Source organism: Trifolium pratense, linkage group LG2, assembly GCF_020283565.1.
Source record: "Trifolium pratense cultivar HEN17-A07 linkage group LG2, ARS_RC_1.1, whole genome shotgun sequence".
NCBI lineage: Eukaryota > Viridiplantae > Streptophyta > Magnoliopsida > Fabales > Fabaceae > Trifolium > Trifolium pratense.
In genome coordinates this window covers 1,577,291-1,598,279 of record NC_060060.1, presented here as the reverse complement: position 1 = coordinate 1,598,279, position 20,989 = coordinate 1,577,291, and the positions used below count along the sequence as shown (strand labels likewise).

Genomic DNA, 20,989 nt, shown 5'->3' with positions numbered 1-20,989 from the left:
TTAAATAATATTCTTTGCTGCACCTTATTTCATTACCATCATCTTAGATTACAAAGTGATCATAACATAACCACATGTTCTTTAAATTAAAAAAAAAAAAAAAAAAATATCGGGTGCCAACAAAATAACAAAATTATAACTCATACTCATGTAATATTTTAGAATGGCATTTATGTACTCTCTTGTGTATGACACCAAATACATTATTTTTTTATGAGATGGAAAATAAAACAAATAACACAAGAACAAAAAGAGAAAAGAAACTAAGTTCTTGGACGAGCAATACCCACAACATCAGTCATCAATATGAGATTGAGTTGAGGAGGACAACTATTCTAAATGTTCGAAGTATCATTATAAGAGGCTCCAGTCTTCGCAAGTCAATTGACACATTCATTATTCTCTCTAAGAGTATGCCGAAAAGAAACATTTCAATCCCCTTGTGAAGATATTAATTTATCATATGGGCTTAGATATCTTCTTGCCACACTTTAATACAATTGCAACGATTGTTATAACACCTTGTAAAATAATTAAGTGGACATGCATTTGATGGACATGGTATATGCTTTGAACATCTAATATCTGTAACGAAAAAAGAGAATAGAAGAGTATAATTAAAATGAAATAAAATATTAAGTACAACGTAAGAAAAGAAATTTGAAATTAATGGATAAAAAACACTTACTTGTATTGAAATTTGCAACAAAAAATATGGAAAGAAAGATAATAAACTTGACAATTGTAGCCATATTTCCTCAATTTACACGTAACAAATGGTTTTTAAAACTTTGTATAATTTATTGAGTTTGTATTCTCATCAATTAAATAGTTTTTAGTACTTATCCAGTAAGAAATTCTTTCAGAAATTATAATATTAATTATTAAATGTCCCTACAATACATCAATGAGTTGTGTTTGTCCGGCCCTTTAATTAATACATGTAGTAAAAAGATCTTATAAAACACTTACTAATCATAAGAGTTCATTCATTTTTATTTTTTTTACTAAATTCCCATTATTTTATGACCTTTCACGACAGAAAAGGAAAACTCACAAAATCACTATTAGAAATATGATATTTGACAGCGACTTTTTCTTAGCGAGAATCAACTTATTGGCAATAACATGCATGCATATAATAACGATTAATCTATGTCGTTGTAATAATTTATTATTTTTCTCAACAAAATTTTTATCCTTGGAAAAAATGATTTATCGCAACAATAATTATTATCTTTCGAATATCCGTTTCTAGTTTTCAATCAACAACGGATAAATCTATAGGACATACACAAACACATACTTCACAAGCAATACATTTATCAAATTCAAAATGGATTCAACCGCAAAAACGTTCTGATGTGACTAATTTGCATATAGCAAAAATCAATTTAAGTAGTTGTAATAAGTATTTTTTTCTTAACCATAGATTTCAATAAAAAAATATAGTTATGAGAAGATATAATAACATCTTTAGATTTTTTTCCCAAAATATACCCCTACCCCCCTCTTATTTCCCGTAATACCCCCCTCTCAAAATTATTTCCCGTAATACATCTCTCAGGAGACAAAATCTTACGACGCAGCAGGGGGGAAGGGTAGCGCCATTCAGAATGGCTCCATTGCCTTTGGGTAGCGCCATTCTGAATGGCTCCATTGACCAAGGCTAATTTATTTTGTCTTTTTTCTGTCGGGTCTGCATGCGCATGGGAGGGAGAGAATAACCGGGATAGTAAGCATTTTCTAAATTTTCATTGAAACGTTGAGTTCCCGGTGATTCAAATGGTTGGTCGTCGAAAATGAAAATTCCGCGTAAATGAAAATTTTGCGAAAATGAAAATTCCGCGAAAATGAAAATTCCGCGTAAATGAAAATTCCGCAAAATTTTTATTTTCGCAGAATTTTCATTTTCGCAGAATTTTCATTTACGACGACCATCCATTTGAATCACCGGGAACTCAACGTTTCAATGAAAATTTAGAGTAAATGAAAATTCTGCGAAAATGAAAATTTCGCGGAATTTTCATTTACGCGGAATTTTCATTTTCGCGGAATTTTCATTTTCGCAGAATTTTCATTTACAACGACCAACCATTTGAATCACCGGGAACTCAACGTTTCAATGAAAATTTAGAGTAAGTGAAAATTCCGCGAAAATGAAAATTTCGCAGAATTTTCATTTACGACGACCAACCATTTGAATCAACGGGAACTCAACGTTTCAATGAAAATTTAGAAAATGCTTACTATCCCGGTTATTCTCTCCCTCCCATGCGCATGCAGACCCGACAGGAAAAAGACAAAAAAAATTAGTCTTGGTCAATGGAGCCATTCAGAATGGCGCTACCCAAAGGCAATGGAGCCATTCTGAATGGCGCTACCCTTCCCCCCTGCTGCGTCGTCAGATTTTGTCTCATGAGAGGTGTATTACGGGAAATAATTTTGAGAGGAGGGTATTACGGGAAATAAGAGGGGGGTAGGAGTATATTTTAGGAAAAAAATCTAACATTAAGACCCGTTTGGCCTAACTTTTTTTCCTCTTTTTTTTTTATTTAAAAATAAGAAACTAGGCCAAACAACAATTTCTATAAGCTATAGTAAAAATAAAAGTTTCTATATTTTAGGAAAAATTATAATATATTATCAAATAAAAAAATAACAATTTTTAAATTTTTTTTATAAAAAAATTAAGATTTACCAACCAATTTTAACTTTAGTTAAAAAGCTATTATTTTTAGCTTTATGATTAAAGGAGCTTCTACACCTAAAAAAAGTTAGGACAAAGGGCCTAAGAACCATAGATACGAAGAATGTTAACACAGTTGAAGAAAATGTCAACATTTGTAAAAAACTTTTAACATTCATCACCCTTTCATCACTAACCCAGAAATCCAGCGCCACCTTCATCATGAAATCCAGAAAAATTTATCACTTCTTGATCATCAAGCCTAAAATTCTTATTCAAAACTCAAATTCTAATAAACCCATTGAAACTTTAATGTTTAATACAAAAAATAAAGAAAGATTGTGTAGAAAGAAAAGATCTTGTATAATACAAGGTGGTGTGGGTTTGTGCGGTGTTGGTTTTGTTGTTTTTTTTGGACAGCTTTTTTATCAATAGGTAACTTCAAGAGTATTTGAACATATCGTCAATGATTCCATATTAGCAAGCTCAACCAACCAATTGTGTAGAACCAATGAAGTCTTTGCGGAGTTCAACAAACTTTTTAAGGTAATATTTACATGTTTGACAGAAGAGAGATTGCTCTTGCTCCAACAGAGTTGTTGAACAATAGGAGTACCCTTATAAACAAAGGTACGTAGGCTTGGAGTGCATAGCTCAAATTTACAACATTCGGTTGTTAAATTGTCAAGTGTGGCACTTGATATGCAGATCTTTTGTTTATCAAGAGCTATACAATACCGAAGTATCAAACTTTTCAACCTGTTAAATGCTGAAAAAGGCTCAACACGACCATCATCGCCCACACAAAAGACAAAACACCGTAAAGACAAACTAGTTAAAGCCGGAAAATTCAGAGAATTTGGAAATATTGTTTTTTGAGGATGAGCAACTGAAATGTGAAGAGATGTTAAAGTGTGACATGAAAAGAAGCAAGGCGGAAAGTATTCAATATGACGTTTATTACTAACCAAAATAAATTGTACAGGAAATATCATAGTACCATTTATAGAAATCATGAATTTCTAGACCTTTATTACAAATATACACAAAGCTAACATTAAAATATGAAATCTAATCAGATGAGTGAACTAAGACCCCGACAATGAACCAGATCAACTCAAAATTAGAGTGAGCATTGATCGATTTTCCGAGTAACTCATTGGCACTGGTTCATGAACTAAATGAGCTGAAAATTCTTGTTCTTGATTAATTAACTAAATGAGCGGAACATTGAGCTCGTTAAATATATAAGTTAAACTCGAACAATATATAGTTGATAGTTCAGCTTGAAGCAACTTTCTGAATTACCTCATTTGAAATTAAAACTTCACTTTTCTCAGATGATTTAGAAAACATCATTCGATACATAGGTGCCCTACGCTCTAAAACATGTTTTTCCCAATCTGACCTAACTCCTAATGGGTTTTCATCAAGCCAATCACTTTGGCCATGCTCCAAAACAAGCTTACCCTTGCCATATCTCATAAATTGTTCTTTCATTTTTTGTGCTACCTCCTTTACATCGGATTGCAAAAAGACCTGATCAATGTTGAGAATCTAATCAAGCTCAATATCATTAAACACAAAACTATTCAAAATATACAAGTTGGAGTAAGTCATCGCTCGACACATTACAGTATCACTAAACAGGGAGCGACACAATGAATATAATATACTTAAAACCAGTGTTGTCAACTGCGATCGCAGAACATAGTTGTTTTTCAAATTCTGCCACACAATAGAACTATAACGCCGTCGTTATAGATGCTATTTGACAACACTTTGTACTAAATGATGTATTACAGAACAATAGTAATTTGTTCAGTTACACTATGCTATAGCCGCTATTTGACAACACTACTGAAAACAACTATTTCTCTCAAATGTAACGAGCAATGATTAAGAAAATGCAAGTAAAAAAATTCTTTAGAGTCTATTTACCTTTCCACCAGATGCTAGAAGATCTACCACTGCTTCAATTAAAGATCTCTGCAGCATTCTCCATCTATGTTCAGGTTTATTGAAATCAGGGTTTGGACACTGCAAAAAAATAAAGGCAAGATGAAGATTAGGCTTTAGTGGTTGGTGGAGAAAGGAAAATATTTGCAAGAAAAAATATGCTTATTAATAAGCAAATTTGTTGTGATAGCATTTTGCTTAGAGATTAACCAATCAAGTATGTAAAGTTGTGACAACAAATCTTAAAATTTGGAATGAGCCTAACTCTACCCTATAAAACCATCTTATAAGATGAGGAAAGTCTCACACTTATAAACTTATTTTAGGCCATATCTCATCAAATGTGAGACTCTTAACCACCACCACCCACACGCCCAGAACCAGACATCTGAGTGTGACCCGAGTGACTCTAATATCATCTTAAAATGTTGGTTGAACCTAACTCCACCCACAAAATGGCTTATAAGGCGAAAGATGCCTCCCACTTATAAACTAGTTTTCAGGCCATATCTCATCTAATGTGAGACTCTTAACATTAAATAATGAACAAAGTCTATTCTACATGCATGTGTTAAGAGGAAAAAACGAATAAGACTCAAGGTCGTTGCTAGTAGCTAATTTAGAGAATATAAAGAGAATAGAAACTATTCAATATTCAATAATGACAAAGAAGAGAACACAAAAGTAAAAATGTAACGAATTTTAAGCTTGACCTGTATTGATACAAGAACTAACTCTCCTTGGTACGAAGAAACGATCGAACGAAATGTTGATGTTGCATTAGTAGCAATGAAGTGCCTAAAATAGATAAATCAGAAAAGCAAAGCTTAGAAAGTTAAACAAAACAATGAAATTTAAAGTATGAATGAACTTAGAAATTAGTGATATATGATCAGTATTCAACTATGAAAATTTTCTTGTAATCTAATCCAACTAAAAACCAAAAATATACAGCTTCTATTAGTCCTATGGAAAGTGGAAACAACGACATTACCCATTCTTTATGCCAAACTCTTGAATAGAATCCAGACACCGCAAAACAAGCTGAAAAATATGTTAATGGTTAAAGCGAAAACAAAAAAAGGATAAACAATGAGCGTAGCAAAAAAGGCTAGGAACAAGGCAGGGTATGTTACAATTATGAAACCTTTTCATTCATCTCCAAACCAAGAAAGTTCAAATCTTTCCTTCGTTTAGCCATTTCGAGAAGAAAAAGCCCATTGCCTGTCATTTAGAGATCAAATGTTCATAGGAACGAGTAACATAAGGACTGTTTTACAACAATGTTATGGTTAAAAGAAAATGTATATGATGACAATATACTCATTACTATATATGCACATTATATACATTATTATATATAGAAAAAGAAAGTACCGCTTCCGATATCAACCACAAGAGATTGAGTTGGAACAGAATAAATGTTGTTCCAGTTGATTTCAAAAGGGTATGCCTGCAAAATGTGACTACCATAAAATTGAAGCACTTTCAATTGCTTAGAGCAAGATTGAATACATCAACACAATTAATTAAAATGATAACACCAAGAAGAAGAAAAAATCACTATATATCTTGTTACGAATCTCACATCGGATGTGAGATGGCCTGTATATGGTTTAGGCCGGTTTTGTAGGATTGAGTTAAAAAAGTGGTTAATGTAATATTAAGAAAGTAACTCTGGTGGCTTAAACCATACAGTTCTAGCACAAGAAGCATGCAAGATAATATATGCAAAATAGAATGGTTTCAGAATTTACAGAACTGTTATTCTATAATATGGCGTAGAGTAGTAGTAGTAATAATAACATACTCTATCAACAGCCATAACACCTGGGAGCTTTCTTCCTTTGAGAAATTCCCATACTACTGAAGCATTCTGAACCATATTTATAGAAGACAGCGAACTTGTTTCCTGTCTCACAAGATTGCATGCAGTAGTCCCAACAATAGTTGTTTCACAGTTTCCTTGGCTTAGTTGAACAAGAATTTTCGCCAATTTAGATGCTCCATTTGTGTGTTCACTTCGATTAGCAAATTTCACTGGACCGATCCAAATTATTTTCTGTAGTTGATTCAAAGAAAAAAGTGAGGTGGTTACTTGTGAATTTTAAAATGTAAGAAAAAAACCATTATTTTTAAAACGAAAATATTACTATCAATTACGAATACCAGTGTTGAAAATTGTGGTTCGCGGAAAATAGCGTGTTGTTCAAATTTTGCTTCGCTACAATGATATAGCACCGCTATAGCTACTACTAGATAACACTTTGTCCTAAATAGCAAATTGCAGAACCATAATGATTTGGTCAAATTATGGTATACTACAGTGCTATGGCACCGGTATTTGACAATACTGACAAATATTTCTATTACATGACATTGACTACATGCACAAATTCAAGTAACATTAGCATATATGGTGCAGTGTTGCAGGTATGATATGTCCATCTTAAAAGATTCCCTATCTTAAGAAAACAAATGATAAATTAATCAAGCTCAATGTTGACAGTAATCCTAAGCTATGTAGAACCGACACTTCATATTGAAGACACGCCCAAGTCCGACACACGTCAGTGTTCAAAACCAACTGACCGGCAGGACACTTGTGGTCACATACAATCACTTCTATTTTCTCAAATTATTATCAGTGCTTATGTGTCTGTGCGTCCGTTATTCATAGATGGTAAGGTACTTCAATACATATTAAGAAATTAAATCAACAGTAGTGCATGTTTAAATTTTAGGTAAAAATAAATTACTCGTGTACCTTACAATTTGTAAGCATGGTACCTATTTCATCCAATGACACAGGTCCAAGGTCAATAGGCACCCAACCTAGATCAAAGTTAAATATGAGTCAATTTTATTTTCTGAGAATACTAACATATGACTAATTATACAAATAGAACAACTGCATTTATCAGATTGAAGAAAATCTCACCATCCAAAAGTCCATGAGAAGGAAATACATGCAATTGCTTTGGATCATTTTTATTCCTACACCAGAAATCCTTTGGATACAATATCTGCACGTTGTTATCGCGAGCACGTCTCACTATATCTATAGCTTCACTGAATGCCTTACGGTCCACCAAATCAATAGGAACCGGTACTCCTAATGCATTCATTATTTGAAATGACATCATTCCAACAAAAATAAAACATTGACATCTGGAGGCTAAAAACCGAAATGAAGCTGCTTTCATGGCAAGATTACCACCTCCAATCTGAATTGTATGAGAAACAAACGGTGAATAACTTCATTGATAAGAGAACTTGACGCTATCTTGAAGAGTTATTTGTCATAGTCGTAACTGGTAATCAATGCTATAGCAGAAGATGAGTCATACAATTGCTACATATGGCTTCTTGTTGGCTTCTGCTAAATTCTTCACGAAACGAAGCTTCTCCTCGAAGTGAAAACCAGCAATACGAGCATAGCAGAAACGAGTAACGCCAACCGTTGATGCTAGAACTTTATGAGAGTTAGAGAAGGAGTCGTTTACAAAGATATCAACTCCTGACGATAATACTCTAGCAAACTTCAAACAATTAGCAACTTCGTCTTTGATATTATTAAGATTCTCAAGAAGATAGATATTCTCTTTCTTGAAGCCATTAATCTCCGATAGTTTGTTACAAGAAATGCCTTGCAGTGGAACAACTTGTCTTTGAAGAATTCCTGATAAGAAATCTATTGCATAGAGATAATCACTTATCTAATATGGAAGCTCAAACAACTTAATTTCAAGAAAGTCTTTAGGAATGTACCTGCAACCGTTGCTGTGTGAAGTTCTGAAGTATTTGTTTTCCAATCACCGACAAGGATGACATTTGCTCCGGCTTCATGTAAATATTTAATTGTAAACAGTGCATTAAAATCTGATTGATTTTTCTCGTTATACTCTTGCTTGAGCAATATGTTAGACTCAAATCTAACCATGACGACTTTTCCAAAAAGCTCCTCCCTAGGAAATTCTCTAAGAGTTTGTATATGAGGAATACCATTCAACTCTTCTCCATTATTAATGTAAATCTAACATTAAAAGTATAAAACCAAAATATTTAGAGCCACAACGAAATACACAGCCAATAACACATCATATCATTAAGAATATAGCAACCATGCTCAACCGACAACGACAATCATTGACATAACATATATTCTACTGGTTATACTGGTCAAAAATGTTATTTGATCATCAATTTAGGACAACTAAATTTGACAACTTTGTAAATGGCTTATGATACAGTGCTATAGCCGCTACTTGACATCGCTTTATGCTAAAAATCACGTATCACAGAATAATAGCAGTTTGTTAAAATTGTGTATGCTATAATGCTGCTATTTGACAACACTAGGATCCGCAGTTACATCCTTATCACTGTAGTCCTTCGTAATTGAATTAAATTTCAACATAAGGTATGATGATCATGTATTAGGAAAGAAAACAAATGCATCCGAATGAGAATGACAACACTATTTCATCCTATCCTAAAAGGAAAAAATTAAGAAACGGGGAACCTCTAGGCTGCTAAAAAATGATGAAATATCAGAACATAAGATTGTAGCACAAAAAAGGCCTATAAACTATATTACCTTATGGTTGAATGAGTTGACAACAGGACCTGCTAACTCTACATTGCCTGTCAAAAATAACATCTATTATTAAAACACAAAAATGGAGATTTTGAAAATAAAAATAAAGAAAATCCTTAAGTAAAATAAAATAACCTTGCATAGCCAAAAGGGCGCCATTAGATTTATGAAATTTGGCAAGTTTTGGAACATAAGAACATGTTTTATGTTTAAGTAACTTGGGGAAGTCATAGAAACATGAAATGTTTAAGAAGACTGGTTCGTGGAGAATATTCATAAGTTGAGTTGAGCCATCAAATTCACAAGATTGAATCTGCAACATATGAGAACAATCAACAATTGAAAATCAAATTAAGAAGAAAATAAGAATTAGTACACAAAATCCACTCACTCCATGAGACAAAATTTAGATAAAGAGGAATCAACAATAGTTGTCAAATAACAGCTATTACAGTGCTATAACCAATGCAGCACTGACAGTTTGCATTGAAGTTGTGTCTGGTGTCTGACATGTGTACCGACACCGACACATATAACCTTCAATTATTCTACTTTCTCAATTTATTGCCAGTGCCGAAGTGTAAGTATCAGTGTCTTACTCGTGTCCGTGTCAGTATTTTATAGGCTATAACGTGCAGCAAAATTTAAACAAACTACTATTGTTCACAATACATTGTCAAATAGGTATTAACCCTCCGGTTTCAAGGAAGGGACTCTGATAATCTAGAGTTTGACCGCCGCGGTAAGTAAGTTCTTGGTGAGAATTGTTCTCACCAGGAATCAAACCCGAGTTCTCCTGAACGCTTGGTCCTAATAGTTAACTAACATTTGACAAACATTGTGTTGTGGGATCCACTAAATTCCAATGTTCCTAATATTGTAGTTAGTTTTCTGTAAACAGTTATAACCAATTTTTTTTAAAAAAAAGTTGGTTAATTTTTACTAATCAAAGTGGCACTAATAACCATATTTTACAACTGTTACTAAGCTCTGACTAGTAAGCTAGCATAGCACTCAAGTAACATTGAACTATGTATGAACAAGAAAAGACAAAAGATTGTTAAAGTTAATGTTGGAAGTGAAAATCACCTTAGAAGAAGTTGGAACACGTTTATGTCATGGCCACCATGATTGCTTAACAGACGAGAGTCGGAGAGTGAAGAAGAGAGATGATAAAACGACGGGATATCCAGTTATCTGTTATGATGGTGGACGGTGTTTAAGAACCGTAAGATCAAACAGTTCCACACAGAGAATTTGGGGGTGTGGTTAGCAAACTCTGGTGGTGGAGATAGCATCTCCGAATATTCTCTTCCCTCCCTTACATGTATTTTCTGCCCCCCCCCCAAAAAAATCTAATTTTGCTTTTGAATAAAAACTTCGGAACACGTTTTCCGAAGTTTTCATAGTTCAAATTCAGAAAAGACTTTCCGAAGTTTTATTCAAGTGTAGAAACGGAAAATCGGGAGAAAAGATATGTTGCGGGGGGAAGGGGGGGGGGGAGGTGAGAATTTTTCATAAGTCTCTCCAAAGTAATTTACTCGAGTTATAGAACTTAATGTGTATGTTACATATTTTAAATCTAGAATCTAAATGCTCCCTACACATATATGAAATTTTATGATTGTATACGTTCAAGTTCTAAAATCTGAAATATATTTTAGTGTTAATTTTTTTATTATGAAAGAGCAAGTTGAAAATATATAATGAAAACTAAGAAAAAATTATTTTAAGAAAAATGATATATACTAAGAACAACATCTGAGAAACTAAAAATGACATGAATAAATTTTATTGGAATCACAGAAAAACTCAAAAAGTTTTGACAAAAGTATTTATATAATATTGTTAAAATTCTCACATCAACGAATGAGATTCAAACTCGTGTATAAGGTTTGAGTTGAATATTTACCACCTGTGTATCAACCTAATTACCATAATGGACTTTTTTTTGTGGATACAACCAAAATAGACTTTTCATACATTGTTCATTAAGTTCCCCTCATACCTTTGAAAACGTGAGTTCAAGCTGAAATTATGTGATTGATAAATTATACGTATATATTCCGTCAAAAAAAAAATTATACGTATATAAATTTCATCATAACGAACATAATAAAGTTTGTAGTTCTCTCTAACCTTATATGGGTGGGGTACATCTCCCCTATTTTAAACTTATTCCAAAATAGTACAAATGCTAACGACTATTTCAGGTCATTTTTTAAAACATTAAATGGTAAGTTTTTTATAGATTTTTTTGGAAATGTGTAAAGTTAAAATGTTAAAAATTGTAGTGTTTAATTTTTTGAATAAAAAATTTCTTTAAATTGAATGCTTAAAGAGCGTCTTGGGGCACTCGTTAACAAGATCCTAAAAATAATAATGTCATTGATTCAAATTCTTTTGAAGTATTTAAATTAAGAAAAATGATAAAAACCAAAAATAAAATTCATTTAAGGTTCAAGTTGACATGAATGACATTATTGATTCAAATTCTTTACATAATAGACCAAAGTTGACATCAATCCATGATGTAACATATTCAACAATTTAGAGGAGTTCAGGGACGGATCTAGAAATCAATCACACGGGGGGCCGAATTTCTTTTTTAACAATAAATAATAGAGTTAAATATATTTTTTATCCTTATAAAATAACGAGTTTTTATGTTTAGTCCTATTAAATTTTAACTTAAAATATCCTTTAAAATATTGCAGTTTGTTAAGAATAGTCCCCATTTTGAAATATTCTTACAAAAAATTGATACTTTTAGTCCTCAAAATAGTCCTATAAAATACAAATATGGACTAAAAGTAAATTTTTTGAAGGACAAAACTTAAAAACTCATAATTTTATAAAGACTAAAAATATATTTAACTCAAAATTATTAAATAAAATCACAATAATTTATTTAAGAGGTGTCATTAGCAACTATATGTATGTGGGAGGGGGGGGGGGGGTTGAAGCCCCTACTTGCCCCCCTTCAGTCCGTCCCTGGAGGAGTTGGATTAAAAGAGTTGTTAGAATTAGGGAAAAATCTATAAACTTAAAGAACTTTGACACATGTACTTATATATTTTCAACAAGAACCTCACATCAACAATGATATATTTGAACTCAAAACCGTTATCGGACCTGATTTGAATTGTTACCAACTAAAACTAACCTAATTGCATGGAGTTTTGTTCATTGGCCATTAAAAAAATATTAAAGAATTTTTAACTCAATCTTATAAAATGGTTGTACATTTTGCTCACATCGACTGTTACTTGAGTTCGAGATCGAACTCCACAATTAATAGATAAATTATATGTTTAAGATTTCATTGTACATATTCAATAAAATTTGTAATTTTCTCTAATCTTATATGAGATGTGTCGTCTCCTCAAGGAATATAAGGTTTTCATGACGTTGATTTTGAGCCGCCATCCACGCACGAATACCTTCATTTAAGAGAATATTTCCAGTGTAGAAAGTCTCAAATTTAGGATCTTCCGCTGTGCAGATTTCTTGAAAAACGAAATCATAGACAGATAGGTGTCGTCTCCCGTAATTTAACTTTATTTTATTTAAAAAGAATCTTATAACATGCTCAACACTTGCAACAAAAAATCCTAATTTATATCTCTTCACAATATCTCCATTCCATTATCTGGATCTAAGGACATCAAATTCATCAATACTTTGCCACCAAAAACCATACTAAGCTGTCGAGACTATGACCCTATCAGATATAAAGTATGCTTTTTTTATATAAAATCCCTTTTCTTATCCTTTTGGGACTATACCCTTAAGACCTTTAAATCAATTACATAACTTGTTCATGCACTGATGTTCCCCAATTAGTTAGATTTTCATCATGCCTTACGTGTAAGGTATCAAATATATTCTAGCTAGCGCAGACATCACACATTTTTGCTAACAAAAACTTTGCCCTACTATGCTTTACTCATAGGCAACCCAATTTTAAGGTGACTCTAAAAATTAGAGCTGAGTTTCATCTCTAGAGACTTTAATTTTGTAGCGAAGATTCTTAGAATCCAACTATGGCGATCTATATGTATAAAGAAAGTACTTTCTCAGGATCTACGTACAATTTATGCTAAATAAAAGCAGAGATAGAGAGTAGACAATCACGATTCACGAATAACATGAAAAATAGAATCAAGAAAACACTATATAGGACAAAAAAATATTGATTTCGATAAGACGACACCTACCTCTCTCGTCATTTATCAATAAAGATATAAAAATAACATGCCAAAAAAAAAACATGATTTTCTCTAATCTCGCCACCATCCAATTAGAATTTAAATAAATTGTTTATGATATAGTAAACCTGTTTGTTATTTTTATAAATAAAAAGTACATAATTAATCTAATTATTATATTTTTAGATATTTTAATAAAATATTTACCCAAGAATAAACTTTGGTCAATAAAGAAATGAGACCTTCAACCAGAACAACCAAATATCAACAAAACAAAAAACAACAACCAAATATCCATAAATAATTTATCATAATTATATATACTTTTAACTAAATTAAATTTCTTAGAACATTTATTTGACCCAGAATTTTGAACATAAAATCCTTGCATAAACTGTTTGCCTAGGACCACCCTACACAATGAAATTGGAAACCATTGATTGACTATGCAGCTTGATTGCCAATCTGTATTATGGTCCAAATTCTTCTTCCATGACACAAAACAGTCAGAAGAGCTTTCAGATTTGTACCTACCACTTTTGCTTCATCATTTGTGTTTTGTTTAACTATTTCCACTACTAGTGTATGTGTTTGTTTGATTTTCCGCCGTTTATTTATTTTTTGTTTTGTGATGTTCATTTAAGTTCGATTGATAGATCTATTTCGGTTAACTAGTAATTTACATATTAGTTAAATTCATCAACGATATAAATCAAGAGGCACATGTATTTCGGTGACTTTGACTTATCACATTATTTATAGACATAAGTAAATTGTTTTATGCTATTAAATTGAATGTTGCGAGTTTATTCACATATATTCATCTTTTTTATTTTTAACGGTGTTGAATTTACTATACTTTATCGATTTGAATTAATATCTTTTTATTATTTTAGAAAAAAAATACTATTCATTCTCTCGATTCTATAATAATTGTCATATTTATTAAAAATAATAATTTTTATATAATTTTTATTTTTAATTCTATTTTCATAATTTTATAAAAACTATAAATAGGCTCTAAGTATAACCTTTTAACAAAATTTTGAACATCTAAATTAGAGTCCCTGTTTTTTTTTTTTTTGATCAAATCTAAATTAGAGTCTCTTATAGATGGACTGATGTGTAATGATTTTTTTTTCTCGTATAATTCTAATAAATTATTTGTACTAAATTGAATTTTATATTTATTTTTTCATAGATTAAAATGAATTTTTACTTTTAAAAAATCCCATATATTATATAAGGAAGTATTAACTAATGAAAAAAATTTGGTTACTTCATTTACTTTCTTTTTTTGGGATTAATGAGTTACTTTCATTTACTTCATTTACTAAAAAATCACATATATGTTTGACTAAGAGGTAGGAAAATATTTTAAAATAATTAAATAATATATATATTTTATACAAATATTACCAAATATTTGGATACAAGGAATTTTCATATTGATGGAAGTATTTTTCATTGTACAAGGATGGGAAGAAGAAGGAAGTGACAGTGAAAAGATCTGACATCTGAGCATGGGTCATCTTTTGTGCATAATTGCTCCATCTAGATTTTGGCACATGATAACTTATTAAATGCCATTGGCTTTTCTATTTGTAGTTTTTCTTCACATGGCAAATGGTCTTGACATTGAAGTGAAATCATTTTAATTTGTGAATAAGACCACAATTAGAAGCTGTTTTTAATTTTGGCCATACATTAGAGATTACTAGTAAATGGCTCCAATTGTACAAGGCTTGATCATATATAATATCTTAATAGTATATTTTATATCGAACGGTTCAGAATCATTACTCCATTAAATAGTGTGTGTAATTTGAATATTATGCTAACAAAGTATCTTAAAAAAATCTATAAAAAAGAATATCAAGTGAAAGTTAAACTAATTAATAAATATATTATTTTTTTTATATATAAAAGTTGCTTATTTTAATTTCTTATACAATGTCTTAAAATGCTTGTTAACATTTCATTTTACCTTTAATAGAAAATGGGGGAAAGAGTTGACATGTATGGCTGACCTATTGACTTTGAAAATAACAAAGATATAGATATCACAATTGAAGGAACAACTTTTTTCTAACACCATGCTTCACTAATTTAAGTTGTAAGAAGATTTTCAATGTCTTTTTTGTCCCTAGTTATTTCTATTTTGTTAATTATTATTATTATTATTATTTTATTTCAATTTATCAATGTACCATAGAAACTCGCTGATTATTATTACCACTATGATATTAACTTTTATTCAACCACATATTCCTAGCGTAGAGTTTAATTTGGATATGTCAATAATTATATGAGCTTCTAATTTTTGCACCTTGCATCTATTTTTTATGGATAAATCCAAAAACACTAAATTTTTTGTTCTTCAAATTGATAAACCCAAGTAGAACTGTATTTTTCCCAATCCAATAGAGCATTTTCAAATGGGTACGATTTTTAATAAATTTTGCTGGGATAAAAATAACTTCAAATATCTAAAATGGGAGGCCTAATTCATACTACTTGCAACTTTTGATGCTCTAGGTCTTGGCCTAAAATCCAACAAGAGTGACGAGCTACTACATAGTGAAATGGATGGATTAGATGTAATGCGGTTAAAACATTTTACCCTCCAATCAAAATTAGACGTCCGGTCTAAAAAATGGGTATTTTATGTTTATTTAATAATATTAAATATGTTGTGCTTATATCAAAACTGTCTGATCTTGATCGGACAGTTCTGACTGTATGACTACGATAAACAATGCATTGAATCATGCTCCCTCAATGAGCAAAACCAAAATATTCAAGTAGTATAAGGATGATGTCAAGAATGTTTAATATCTTTCCTCTATTGGCAAGTCACAACATGGAAGTAAAGTTCTCAAGATATCACAATAAACTATAGAGTTAAGTTATTTGAACAACTACTTTTTAACGAGAGCAGATTCTCTCAATTACTTGAGGAATCTAGTACAATTCTTTGATTCAAAAGTTAAAAAAAAATAATAATAATAATAATTTAAAAGTGTAGATCTCAACTGCTATCTCTCCTGTTAAATTTGAAATTGAGGGAATCCTCTCTCCTTTTTAACAACCTTTGAGACAAATAAAATATAAGATAATGTGGATAACTAGATATTGGCATAAAAATCATAGCAAGTAAAAAATTATTAAAAAATTAAAATAACTTATGCATGAAAGGATTGGCAACTAATTAGTTATTCCAAAATAGTTATCAAACTATCATTTCTCTAAATTACATCACTATTGAGTTCATTTAGCCAAAAAAAAAAATAAATATTGAGTTCATTAATCTAGTATTATGGACATGTAACTTTGAAAATTTTGATCATAATTTGAGTAAGACAAATGCTTTAGTTGTTCTTTTGTGTGACATGTTTGATTGAGTTAAACCAATTTGTTATCTACATTTGATTAGACATTACTGGTTGGATTTGTAAAATTTTATCCATTTGAATAATGTTCACAAAAAATTGTTCAAATTGGAAGACACATTTGTTTTGGGGAAAACTTCACAAGCCAACAGAACTATCCACATGCCCAAAATATCTTTAGATGAAACACACAATGGTTTGACCCCTCTTACGTCCACGAAAATACATCAACAAATAATTCTTTATCTTAACTTAATAAGATTTTTTCTAAGCCACTGTACGCTTGGTAAGTCAAATAAGCTATCGTATAGTTTATTGGACTATCTTATAAGCTTGTTTGATAAAAATGTGAAGTGTTTGGTAACGAGCTTCTTTAACTAGCTTATAGTGTTTTTTGAGATGCTATTTAAAGTAGTGTATGAGCTTATAGCTCATAACTTTTTATATTTTTTCCATTTTTACCCTTATTATTTTTATTTATTATTTATTTTACTTTTTAAAAAAAAATATAATAACTAACCATGTACTTTTATGTCATTTTATACTTACAACAACAAAATTTGCCAAACACTTTAATTTTATTTTACTAACTTTTCAGCTATAAACTATTAGCCATCAACTATAAGCTAGCTTATAACTTATTTTTACCAAATAAACAGAGCCTATATCTTGTCAAATTCGTTTTCAAATGTATCAAACTTACAAAATTATGTCCACAAATGTCTATTTTATTAGTTATTTTGTTCCTCAAATATATTTTTAAGTAGTAAATTTAATCTTTAAATGTGTTTTTTGTTAGTTATTTTAGTCCATAAAATTATTAACAAAAGAGACACTAAAGATGTATTTGCAATTTCCATACAATGAAGAATTAATATGACAGCGAGTTACACTTTCAGAACTAAAATAATGGCTTGTCCATTATATAATATTATAATTTATTTAATTAGATATATGTTGGATTATTTGGGTAGCTAACTTTGAGCCAAAAGCAACCATACATGAATTAGGTATATCACAAGTGCACTCAAGAGAACATGTCGGGTAACACTATTGTAGAGAACACTTTCAACCCATGGATTGTATTCGGTTTCTTTAGTAATCATCTTTTCTGATATTATTACTGTAAAAAAAAAAAAAATCCTTTTCAATATTATTGTTGGATCATGAGAGAAGCCTAAAGAAATTATGATCCATACAATATCATATCTATATAAATCCTCTCACATATATATTACTATATTGAGCACCGACCACTTCTTCATCTAATACGAGACTTCTATGTCGCATTGACTATGCAATAAATATATTTAAATTTATTTAAGAATCTATCTTACAATACCTTTTTTTTTTCTTTCTTATGTACAAAAGAATATATGATTGAACTTATGACCTCATATATACTATTTAAACTCCTTACCGTTAGAACAAATTTAATGACTTATCTTACTATACTTTTTATTATAATAATTTCAAATAAATTTTTTGAACTAACTCAACAAGAATGTGTATTTATAAAGAAGGATAAACCGTTTTATTAACCAACTAACCCAACAAGTTTTTTCAACTAATCTCAAATACGGTATTCTTTTTTATGTATTTTTAAAATGTATATAAATTGTACCAGATAAAAAAAAATAAAGATAAGCAAATATTATATACCAAATAAACTATGTTAGTCAAATAATTTCACAAACAAATCGTTCTTCTTTTTTTTCTTCTTAATATTTTATTCTTGGGAATTGAATCTGATTTTTATATTTCAATCTTGGCAGTCAACTTGATTTTTAATATTGTATTTTTTTCCTTGGTAGTCAATTTGTTTTTTCTTAACTACTAGTTTGATTGTTGAATAAATCTTCACAATTCAAACACTATATACACTTATCTTGATACCAACCTCTCCAAACAAACCAACCTTTGAAACTTCTCCAAAACCATTCACCATTTTCATTTCCAAAGTCTCAATATTTGGTTTCTCCAAACCATCATATACCATATTCTTTCACTCATCATCCCTTTTTAAATTTCCTTCCAACTTTACATTTCATCATTGGACTAAAATTTTTAAATTTTATTTCATTCCATAATTCATATCTTCACAATTTAACTTCCTTTTCATCTTATTAACTATTTCTTTTTTAACTCTTAAATAATTTGACTTAATTTTTTGCTATTAACCTTTTGAGTTTTGGTAACCCTTTTAAGCCTTCTATTCTTCTGTTTTCAATTTACTATCAAAAAATCATTTTATTTCTTCTAGTAAAAAATTTTCATTTTAGAATTTTGAGTGTTATTTTTTATTTTCATATATCTATTTTATTTGAATGAAATGGTTGTTGATATTTTTTCAGAAAATTGTGGTGTTGTAGCAATGAGTCCAAGAATTTCATTCTCACATGATTTTTCTCAACAAGGTGTAATACCAATTGAAAAACACCCTTTAAGATCAAATTCAAGTGGTTTAAATTCAAGCATGGATTTTGATTTTTGTGTCAATGAAAATTCAGAACTTGAATCATCTTCAGCCGATGAGCTTTTTTCAGATGGTATTATTCTTCCAACTGAAATCAAGAAGAAAAAAAATATTCCTTTGAAGCAAACACCAATTCAACCAACAATACCTCAAAATTATGCATTACCACCACTTTATGCAAATGGAAGCAAAAACTCAAAGAAAATGAGCACAAAAGATGTGAAAGAGTTGAATATTAATGATGAAGTGGATGAGAAGCATAATTCGAATTCTAATAAGTCATTTTGGGGATTCAAGAGAAGTAGTAGTTGTGGAAGTGGATATGCTAGAAGTTTATGTCCTTTGCCACTTCTTTCTAAAAGCAATTCAACTGGTTCTTCAACAAGTGTTAAGGGGGTGCAAATATCAAAGGAAGGTTCTAATGTTAAGCAAAATTCAAAGAAAAATTCATCCACTACAAGATCATCTCATTCTATTGGTTCAAATAATCAACAAAAGCCTCCTTTGAAGAGAAGTTATGGTAATAGTGTTAGAGTTACTCCTGTTTTGAATGTTCCTTATTCAAACCTTTTTGGTTTTGCTTCAATCTTCTCCAACAATAGAGATAAGAGCAAGAAGAAGTAACCAATTGCGGTTGACACATATGGTTAGGTCTTCCGCCGACACTAGCTGTGACTGGTGACTTTAGTCTGGGTTGAGCAATCAGTAGGTTATACGTAGATTTCATGGTAAATTTTAATAAGTTGGTGATTTTCTTTTATCTTGTACGAGGGTGTTAAAAAGTGTAAGAAAATGTAATTTTGGTATTTTGAAAAAAAGTAGTTCAGTAGTTTTAAATTTTACTAATTTGCAAATTGGTGGGGTCTATATATTTTTTTATATTATATGTTTCCATGATTTGGCTTGTGATAAGGAAAATTAGGTGTAGTTTACATAAGTTAAAGTTTTGAAAGGTAAAATGTTTGCATCAAGAAGACAAAATGGTAAGAAAAAGATGTTTGGGAATGGGATGGACAAATAATGATGTAATTGAAGCACATGATTTAGGGGACACAATGTTAAATGTTGCTTTCATGGCTGTCCTATGTTATTGTTTCTTTCCCCTTTGCTTTTGTTCTTTGGCCACATAAAGTGTAATTATATTGATTTTTCTCTAATTACATTGATTTTGGTTGTTATCCATCCTTCATAGATTGATTATCTAGTAACAGTAAAAAGTCCTGGTGGCAAACAAGGTTTGAATCTCGACTCAAAAATATTAGTATCTGACATTTGACATATTAAAAATATGATAATCTCTGATGTAGGGAATTTATTAGAAACGAAAATAGAAAGTTTCTTGACTTATATTTAGAATTCTTCTAAAGTATATAAAAATATTTTAAAAATTAGATGAATTTTTTTTTTTTTTTGAAAACTTGATATCCGGCCTTAGGACCGACTAATACAAGGGGACCAATCCCACCGTCCACTTGCGGGGACTCCATTTAAAGCCAGAGTTTTTTTTTGCTCTGTATGGACAAAATTAGATGAGATTAATTGGTTCAACATGTTGAACCGAAAAACAGCCAAATTTATCTAAGTTGTATGTTAGCGTTGTTGAATTGAAATTGAATAAACCGGTTCAAATATAATTAAAAGATAATTCAACCGATTGAACCA

General features: G+C 30.6%; 2 protein-coding genes and 1 long non-coding RNA gene across 5 annotated transcripts; 1 reads left to right on the top strand and 2 right to left on the bottom strand.

Moving 5' to 3' along the window:
- Window positions 1-915, bottom strand: LOC123910913. Its single transcript, XR_006810336.1, has 2 exons — window positions 689-915; window positions 1-585 (listed from the first exon to the last, which is right to left on the bottom strand). It is a non-coding gene; the product is annotated as an uncharacterized LOC123910913 (long non-coding RNA).
- Window positions 916-3,631: 2,716 nt separating this feature from the next.
- Window positions 3,632-10,592, bottom strand: LOC123910912 (phosphoglycerate kinase-like). 3 transcript variants are annotated; one of them, XM_045962202.1, is made up of 14 exons: window positions 10,338-10,592; window positions 9,384-9,561; window positions 9,249-9,295; window positions 8,420-8,684; window positions 7,999-8,342; window positions 7,590-7,875; window positions 7,416-7,483; window positions 6,459-6,710; window positions 6,026-6,101; window positions 5,796-5,872; window positions 5,643-5,692; window positions 5,362-5,446; window positions 4,631-4,729; window positions 3,632-4,228 (listed from the first exon to the last, which is right to left on the bottom strand). In XM_045962202.1, exons 2-14 carry the CDS (start codon window positions 9,523-9,525, stop codon window positions 3,971-3,973), a joined length of 2,049 nt encoding a protein of 682 aa, XP_045818158.1. In that variant the 5' UTR covers window positions 9,526-9,561; window positions 10,338-10,592; the 3' UTR covers window positions 3,632-3,970. The 3 variants fall into 3 exon arrangements, with proteins under 3 accessions (XP_045818158.1, XP_045818159.1, XP_045818161.1); XM_045962203.1 differs by having other exon boundaries at window positions 7,999-8,330; window positions 10,338-10,523; XM_045962205.1 differs by lacking the exon at window positions 10,338-10,592 and having other exon boundaries at window positions 8,420-8,616; window positions 9,384-9,446.
- Window positions 10,593-18,497: 7,905 nt separating this feature from the next.
- Window positions 18,498-20,412, top strand: LOC123910911. Its single transcript, XM_045962201.1, has one exon. It carries the CDS (start codon window positions 19,184-19,186, stop codon window positions 19,949-19,951), a length of 768 nt encoding a protein of 255 aa, XP_045818157.1. The 5' UTR covers window positions 18,498-19,183; the 3' UTR covers window positions 19,952-20,412.
- The last annotated feature ends 577 nt before the right edge of the window (window positions 20,413-20,989 follow it).

Excerpts from the sequence above, each read along its gene's own strand:
- LOC123910912 (XM_045962202.1), bottom strand. The coding sequence starts at position 9,525 with ATGAATATTCTCCACGAACCAGTCTTCTTAAACATTTCATGTTTCTAT. Across the intron at positions 8,343-8,419 it reads TCACACAGCAACGGTTGCAG|ATTTCTTATCAGGAATTCTT; the intron begins GTACATTCCTAA and ends TCTATGCAATAG. Across the intron at positions 5,447-5,642 it reads GAGTTTGGCATAAAGAATGG|GCACTTCATTGCTACTAATG; the intron begins GTAATGTCGTTG and ends TATCTATTTTAG.
- LOC123910911 (XM_045962201.1), top strand. The coding sequence starts at position 19,184 with ATGGTTGTTGATATTTTTTCAGAAAATTGTGGTGTTGTAGCAATGAGT.